Source organism: Olea europaea, chromosome 11 (genome assembly GCF_002742605.1).
Source record: "Olea europaea var. sylvestris chromosome 11, O_europaea_v1, whole genome shotgun sequence".
Lineage (NCBI taxonomy): Eukaryota > Viridiplantae > Streptophyta > Magnoliopsida > Lamiales > Oleaceae > Olea > Olea europaea.
In genome coordinates, this window is record NC_036247.1 from 17976065 (window position 1) to 17984841 (window position 8777).

At 30.9% G+C, this 8777-nt stretch overlaps 1 protein-coding gene across 1 annotated transcript; it reads right to left on the reverse strand.

Annotated features, from left to right (window-relative positions):
• Nucleotides 1–4642: 4642 nt before the first annotated feature.
• On the reverse strand, nucleotides 4643–6216 carry LOC111403648 (myb-related protein 306-like). Its single transcript, XM_023032232.1, has 3 exons — nucleotides 5889–6216; nucleotides 5619–5748; nucleotides 4643–5537 (listed from the first exon to the last, which is right to left on the reverse strand). Exons 1-3 carry the CDS (start codon nucleotides 6019–6021, stop codon nucleotides 4868–4870), a joined length of 933 nt encoding a protein of 310 aa, XP_022888000.1. The 5' UTR covers nucleotides 6022–6216; the 3' UTR covers nucleotides 4643–4867.
• Between the last annotated feature and the right edge of the window lie 2561 nt (nucleotides 6217–8777).

The following is an 8777-nucleotide window of genomic DNA, read 5'->3' on the forward strand; positions in this document are numbered from 1 at the left end:
AGTCAATATTTTGGGATACATATCCATATCTAGATGTGATTTTGCATCACTTATAGATAGTTATGGGGCTCACTATGTATTTTGTATCCATATGTACATTTCATGTTATTTCTTGGTAAAAGTTAAGATTTCAGCTTATCTCTATTGTGTTGTATTATAGTTTGGGATTTGTGTGTAATTAATTACGGGTTGGTTAGTTCTGTTTACAGGGGAGATAATGCCGAAATTCTGTTAAAAATGATGTATAAAAAGTGGTAGATTGTATTTGTAGTAGTCTTGATGGTGGGTCCGACTTTTAGTTGGTATCTATCATCGATGCATACCACGTTCGAGTCTAGTAATATTACACCAGACGGGGTGTGTTAGTAGAAGCCAAAAAATCCTACAAATCACAGCCCAGACTCCTATACCACTATACTACCGAAAGCCCTCACTTCCCTTTACACATACCCCCCAACATCCAATCTTGAAACTTTCATACCAATAGATTTGTTCGAAATTGCAAGTTAAAATACCTAATTCATGAATGCAACTACTGGCAGCATCATCTATTTCGAAGAGACTCATGCCATTTGCAACACACTAATCGACTATACTTAATAGGGCATCTCTCTTCATGGTCTTAAAATATCAACCGATAGTTTAGCGGCATAGAGGTTCGGTGGTTTGGACGATGGTTGGTCGAAATTTTTTCCACTTCTAACATGATAGTCCTGTTTGGCGAAGAAGAGAAAAGAGAGAGAGAGAGTTTTTTTTTAATATTTTAATAAGGCTTAATAGTGAAAAAATCTCTACGTTTGACGGTTTGATATTTCTTGCGGAAAACGTCCCTATATTTCAATTTTTTTTGCATTTTCATTCCTATTTCCATGTTTCACCAATTTGAAACGTATGGACGTTTTTCACAATATAGGCCAAATGTAGAGACGTTTTGAACTATTAGGTATTTTAATAATTTTTTGGACTCACTTGCACTTTTTAAAACATTTAGAAGTAAGATTGTAATTTATTCTTTATTTTTCTTTTATTTTTTTGGTTTCATTTAAATGAGAGGGTATTTTGGTCATTTTACATTAAAAATAGTGAAAATAACTTTTTCGCAAGGAAATGTAGAAATAAGGGCAAAAATGTCAAAATAGTGCGGAAAGTTATATCACATGCATCCAACTGCCAACCTTTGATAGTAGTGTGGAAAGTGATGGAATAAAAAGATTAATTAACAATTTGTAGGGTTGTGATTTTACATTAATTAGATTTTTTTAGGATGATTTTTATTGAACTTAGTTTATTTGTGCTTTTCAATCTATTACAGTTTTCTAATAACACGTATACATTATGCATAGTTTCTCGCCGGTGACAATGAGATTTGATCACTTCAAAATCACTCAAACCCGAAAGATAGTTAAGGATTCATCGAGTTCAACACACACATATCTTAAAATAAAATTTTTATTCACGACAATTTTAGCGTACTCCAATACATGTAAGTTTAATTTATTTTTCATTACGTGCATTGACATGTAAAATATTCATAAAATGTTCACGGAATATATTTTGGGCAGAAACATGGAAGAAATTTTTATATATAAAATTACTTGATTCGGCATTTGAGTTCCACATACTGAAAGGTAAAGAATTCACATGCAATTCCCTCTTAAGTCAGATCATATGTGAAAGAAACAACCCATATATGCCATATTCATTAGCAGGACCTCCGTGACACTGTACCTTTCAATATCCTTGCATGCTCTTCTCGTAAAAATCATAACAAAGATTTTTAAGACACGTTAGTAAAGTTTATTATCTAAAATTAGATTATATTATAAAAAAAAATATAATTCAATTGAGTACTACGTAGCAAATAAATATAGGGTAATCATCCGAGAGAATTTTGAATCCAAACTTGCGTTTGACCAAAATAATTAAGCAAGATCTAGATTTTTCTCCAACTTAATCGAACTTCATTTTCACATAAATGTCGAGCTTGAACTTTTAGAGTTATTCTAGCAGTAAACAAGTTCAAATTAAGATTCGAATTCGAGAGAGATAATAGCTTTATTTGATTTTATTGACCAATTTGTTATAAGATGCTATTATTTCTTTATTTTTCCTATATCAATTTTTATCTTTTTTAATAATAAAGTTGATATAAAATTTAATAGAATAGAATTTTAAATAAAACATAAACTTGAATCTTGTTAAGTATTTGAGGAGACTAGACTTGTCGAATATTTGAGACCCTTCAATGTTTCATAGTGTCAAAAATGTCTAAGTACATGCTTGTTGAGACGACATTTTATGGGAAACGATAAATTCAGCATGGTAATGTGAATACTAAATTATTATTTGAAATTGTATATCAAACTTGGTTTTAATAAAAAGTCACAATCTCCAAATTAATGTGACCACAAGGGCGTGAAATTCGAGATACATCTGTCATCAGAAGTGCATAGAAAAGGTCAGAAATATGTACTTATCAGTTGTATCATTTCATAATTAATTCAGTGATGTAACACTATATCAATGCCTTCTAAGAAAATTTCTCAGAAGAAATATAAACTTTCAAATAGACTGATTTCTGTTTGTTTTATAATGATCATTAAAATAAAAAATATGATCGTCATTCATCACATCAAATTATCATAGACTGATTCCTGTTTGTTTTATAATGATCATTAAAATAAAAAATATGATCGTTATTCATCACATCAAATCACCATAGTTAAATTTTTATATCTTATGTTCGGTCTATAAAAACTATATTTTTCATTATCATTTTTCTATTAATGAGAAACAAACGGGACCGTTTAAAATATTTTCATTCTCATTCTCCATTTCTTAAAATTTAATTTCTTTCAAACTCATTTTTAATCGTTTTTGGAATCCATAATTTTTCAATCATATATTTCAACAATTTTTGTCAAAATTTTATCCGAAACAAATGGGGGCTTTATATCGTATCATAGTAAATAAGAGCACGTTTGGTTTGCCCTTTTCAAGCATTTTTTTTTTTTTTTGGTTTTTAGTTTTCAAAAATGTCCAAAACGTGTTTAGTCTGTCATTTCCGAAAATGCATTTTAGAAAATAAGGAAAAATTTATAACTGATAATTTAAAATGATTTTTTTTCGTTTTGAGTGATTTCAGTTAAAAAATTCAAAATGAGAAAAACGTTCAAAACACGCCGTTTGAATTATTATTATTTTTTTACTCAGAGGATGTTCAGTAGTACTTTTAAAATAAAATGCTGTAATCTGATATAATTTAGTGAAGAATAATAATTTTAAAAACCACAACACTTTTCAATTTCCATTATTGTTTTTTTTCGTTGATCAAAATTTGAAAGAATTATTATTTCATTTTTTACTGTCCAAGTGACGGCAAAATACATCCAGAAGGATGAAGGACAGACTAAGTATTTTCTTTACAATGATTCCTATTTTTGGTCTATAGATTTATTATTTATTATTTTATTTTTGTAGCAAGAAAAAAATAGTAAATTCACCAAGTTTAATATATATATATTATCCGGTAATATATTAGCATAAAATTATTATGTTTTACTAAATAATCAAATAATTAAATAAATGTTAAAAAATAATTTCTAAAAAATTATTATTTTATTTTTGTAACAAGATAAAATTGTAAATTAATCAAATTTAAAATATATATTATCTGGTATTATATTAACATAAAATTATTATGTTTTATTAAATAATCAAATTAATTGAATAAATGTTATAAAATAATTTCTAAAAATTTTAAACCAAACGCATTTTCTAATTTTTTTTTTATTTTGAAAACCCTTTTTCAAAATGACAAACCAAACAATTTTTCGTAATTCGAAATAGTCCCTCAAAACAAAAATACTAATAATAAATTCAAAATTGAAAATAGAAAACGCAAACGCACCCTAAATGTCATGTGTTCTTAAGTGCTAATTTATGAAAACTGTGCTTGTCGGATTTTGAAAAAAGTAAATGGTTACAAAATTCTTGTCTCATTCTGTACAAGTTCTTGGACAGTTTTTTAGCACACTCGTCAAAAATTTTAGATGTTCACGACTAAGCTACGTCTATAACGAATGAGTGAAGGAGCTCGTACTTCTAGGTGAAATGATTTAAGTTTTAATTTAGAGTGTGTTTGATTGACATGAAAAATATCACCTAAAAAAAAAATATTTTCCATCTTTTGTGAAAAATAAAAATCACCTTTACCCAAGGAAAATGTTTTCCTTAAAAATAAGGAAAATTAGGCATATTTTCAAAAGTTGGAAAATATTTTCCATGGAAAAAAATAACAATCAAACACTCAAAGTAAGAATTTGGGTGAAAAATTGATATTTTCTGTGGAAAATAAATGTAATCAAACACACCGTTAATGAACATATTTAGCTTCTCTCACGTGCAGTTAAAAATTATATTTTTAATAAATTTTGATAGAAATTAATGAAATGTGTGGTTAAAAAATTGTGAATGCCATAAAATGTGTGGTTAAATTAAATTTTTGAGTTTGACTTAAATTTTTAGCAAATTTTTAACCAACGACAAACATAGGCTTAATGTGCATAAAAGTGAAGGAAGTAAAGATGGATTGGTTAAAAGAGAGCTTCAAATAACAGTCCATTAACGGATAAATCATATCTGATATGCAATCAAAGTTTCAAATAACAGTCCATTAACGGATAAATTATATCTGATAGGTAATCAAAGTTACAGTGTTCAAGGAAAGAAGCAGTGGAGAGATCCAACTTTTTGGAAACCTAAAACAAGATTAGTTTCAAAGACTGATCCTTTCATTTTTGGGTCATACTTCATAGAATAAGCTACTCATCTTGCAAATTAAGGGCCTATTGTGATTGAAAATGAGCTAGAATATTGGTGAAAGTCCCATAACTTCTTCTCCTTCATGATTTGCAGATTCATCCAGCAGCCAATTCTCAAGAAATGATAGAGGAGGATTGTTTTCCATCTTTGGCTTCTGCTCATGCACAACAAAATTAACTTTTTCTTCCTCATTTCCACTTATTTCAGAGCCTTTTTTACTAGAATCACAAGATGACTTGTCACAGGCCAATCCATTAACGTTTTGATCAAATGACAAAATGGATTCAAATTCATCACTTGGAATTACTTTAGTGCTTTCTTGCTGATCAACCCTCTGTCTATAGTAATGACGTGATTCTGCAGTAGTAGTAGTACCCTCACAACATTCAGCACTGGGATTGTTTTGAGGACTGATCTTTGGGGATGATTTCATCCATCCTTCGAGTAGTCGGGATATATTCTCTGCACTTGAAGCGTATATCGAATTGGAGTTTTCGGTTAACCTGACATTGCTTGACGAGTCATGCCGGCTGCTATTGTCGAGGCCCTTTTCGTTGTAACTTGACAGAAATCGACAAGTTGCCGAATCAGATGCCAATTGTGCATCCAAACCTGTTTGAAATTTCTTGATCTTTTTCTTAAGATGAGTGTTCCAGTAGTTCTTGATATCATTATCTGTTCTTTGTGGAAAGTATGAAGCTATAGCTGCCCATCTGTCCAAAAAACAAAACTATAAGGCGACGATTAAAAATATTGTGAAAAATCGAGAGAGGTTTGAAGATTTTAAACATTACTTGTTTCCCAATAAGGCTTGGAGATGGATTATCATCCCCTCTTCATGTGGAGTGAAGTTCCCCCTCTTGATTCCTGGTCTCAAGTAATTAGTCCACCTTAGCCTGCAGCTCTTGCTGCACCTCAACAAACCTGAACAAGCATAAAACTTAGATCCATTACAATGTATAACAAGATCAAAATCACACACAGATAACTCACAACTAAACTGTTTTTCTATACGCACTTCAAAAATCTACACTAAAGAACTAAGATCCAAGAGTGAAAGATACCGGTGTTGGTAGGTACTAATCGCCAATTTCCTGGACCATGTTCTTGTATGTAGGAAACTAAAATGATATCTTCCTCAGGAGTCCATGGTCCTTTCTTGATACCGACTTTATTGCAGCAAGGAGGCCTTCCCATTTCTTCCTCTCTATAAGTGTAGGGAGTGGAAACTTGTGAAAACCTCTCTATAGTGACAAGAGTCTGTGAAGAGTTTAAATACAAGGTCTTATTCACCTGGCCTGGTTTTAAATACAAGTAAAAAGTCTAAGGTGGATCCCCCAAATGATAAGGGAAAGTTTAATTGTTTCTATCTTTTTTTCTCTTGAAGGGATCACGGGGAGTTCTTTATTTTGCTGTCCTCAAACTGAAACTTGCATCCCGCGTTAATTTGCGTTGGATTGTGTCTATAATTGAGAAACAATAATTTTTTCATGGTAATATGTCATCAGGCCCCCACCCCTAAAAGCAAATTTTCATTGTTTGCTACAGCTGATAGTATTGACTGATAATGGCGGTTGGTGAAGAGTACACAATCGAGTAGTCCAGTAATTGTACTTATATATACTTAATGTTTTTCTGCAGCACCGTTCATATTCATAATATGCACAAGTCTTGGGTTCGAATTTGGGACGCAATCATTTGTCAAGTTTCCCCAGGCACATTGGGAGCTGGCCGCAGGCCTACAGATTTTCTCTTAAAATGGGTAAAAACGTAAAAGAAGCTGCCTAATAGCCCAAACACGATGGGCCTTCCACTTATAAGAAATGTATCACATTTTTTAGTGTTCGTCAAATTTGTGTCGCTTTGGATTTTTGTCACTTTTTTTTTTGTATTGGTCACATTTGTCACTTTTAGATTCTGTTATTTATTTATTATTTTTTTTTTGAATTTTTGTCACTTTTTTGAAATTTTGTCACTTTTTTTAGTCACATTCTTAAAATTTTTATCACTTTTTTAGTGACAACACCACTTTTTTAATAAAAATGAGATTATATGTCATTTTTTAATTTGAAAGTGACACTAAACTTTTAAATGTGACATTGTGTCTCTTTTTTAAATTCGTCACTTTTTTTTTTTAAATTTCTTTCACTATTTGGAATCTGTCACTTTTTTAATTAGTCGTTACTTTTTTTGAATTTTTGTCACTTTTTCCAATCATCTTTTTGGAATTTCTATCACTTTTTTAATGCTTGTCGCCTTCTTGATTTCTATCTCTTTTTTAAATTCGTCACTTTTTTAGTGTTTGTCACTTTTTTGAAAATTTTCACTTTTTTTTAGTATTTGTCACTTTTTTTTAGTGTTCGTTGCTTCTTCTTTTTTTCAGTTGCCTTCTTGAAATTTTTATCACCTTTTTAGTGACAAACATCATTTTGTAATAAAAGTGAGATTGTATGTTATTTTTTTAATAAAAAAGTAACACTAAACTTTTAAAAGTGACACTGCGTCACTTTTTTAGATTCTCGCTTTTTTGAGTTTTTTGTCACCTTTTAAGTTTTTGTCACTTTTTGAAGAAGATAAAAAAAAAGTGATATAATATGTTATATTTTCCTAACATAATTAGCGTGTGGACAATGCACATGTTGATTATGTTAAGAACCCCCACTATGTTCACGTGAATTGTCCTAAATATGTTGATTATGTTGAAAACGTGATTACTAGTGTTGCACAAATGAATAGTTTTTTTTTGGTGTTTGTTACTCTTTTTTAAGTTTGTGTCACCTTTTTTGAATTTGTAAAACTTTTCTAGTGTTCATGTCACTTTTTTTTTTTAATTTGGTCACTTTTTTTGAGTTTGTGAAAAAAAAGTGACAATTTTTTTTTTTAATAAAAAAGTGACATTGTGTCACTTTTTCATTTTATACAGTATTTTTTACTTCCTAAAAACTTTTCATATGATTTTTCAAAATACATCTAATTTTAAGGGTATTTTTGTAAGTTGCCCCTTATTTATAGGGTGCGATCAGGTCTGCCCCCCATCCTTTTCCGACTCTTTTAAAGTTCCAGCACTGAGTTTGATTCTCATCTAGCCTGTGTTTGAGCCCCGTTCTAGGAAAAAATGCATTATTCATATTAAATCAATGAAAAATGTGTGATTAAAAAATAAGGAAAATTTTTAGATTTACGTATAATATTATTTTATTGAAAAATATGTAATTGAAGTGATGTCAAATCACTGTTGAAGAATATATATATATATATATTTTTTTTTTTTTAAATAATGTGGCTCAAACAAACCCCTATCCATAAAACACAGGTACAATCTGAAAAACATTTTCAACAATAATGTCAATTTTTTACATTATTAGATGTGGATTGGTCCCCTACAAGAGAGAATCTGGCCAGAGTCTGTGCAAATGACCTTGGCCAAATAGTATTTCTCATTAGATGTGTAAAAGAGTTTGCATGAGTCATAGAATCATATGAATAGCCACCTAGAGCTTTTGGGTTGCCAGGCTGAGGCTTATAGGGATTCCAGCATGCTTGAAGGGACAAGGCCCACATGCAGTCCCTGGTCAGCACCAGAGCTCGTGCTTTTTTCAATTCTCTCAACAGTTTTCACTTATATTCTGTTATGAAACTTTAAATACGAATGGATGTGACTTATGGCTAGTAAAACAATTATTTCACCATATATAAATGAGGACTAAATCTTCAGTGTGGTGTGCTAGCTCAATGCCAAGAGGCTACTTCGACAGGTGGGAGGTGGCCCACACACCCAGGCCCGGTCCTGGGACGAGGCCAGTGAGGCCCGCAACTCAGGCCCAAGACCATTAATGGGCCCATTTTTGGCTCCAAAATTTTTTTAATAATATGATCCAGCCCAAAACTAATTATCCAACAACCCACAATCCATTTACCTTAAAATTTCAACCCAACTCATATACCCAAATCCA

Coding starts and splice junctions, on each gene's coding strand:
- LOC111403648 (XM_023032232.1), bottom strand. CDS start 6,021: ATGGGAAGGCCTCCTTGCTGCAATAAAGTCGGTATCAAGAAAGGACCA. Junction 5,749..5,888: donor ATTAGTACCTACCAACACCG/GTATCTTTCACT, acceptor ATGCTTGTTCAG/GTTTGTTGAGGTGCAGCAAG. Junction 5,538..5,618: donor CAAGCCTTATTGGGAAACAA/GTAATGTTTAAA, acceptor TTTTTTGGACAG/ATGGGCAGCTATAGCTTCAT.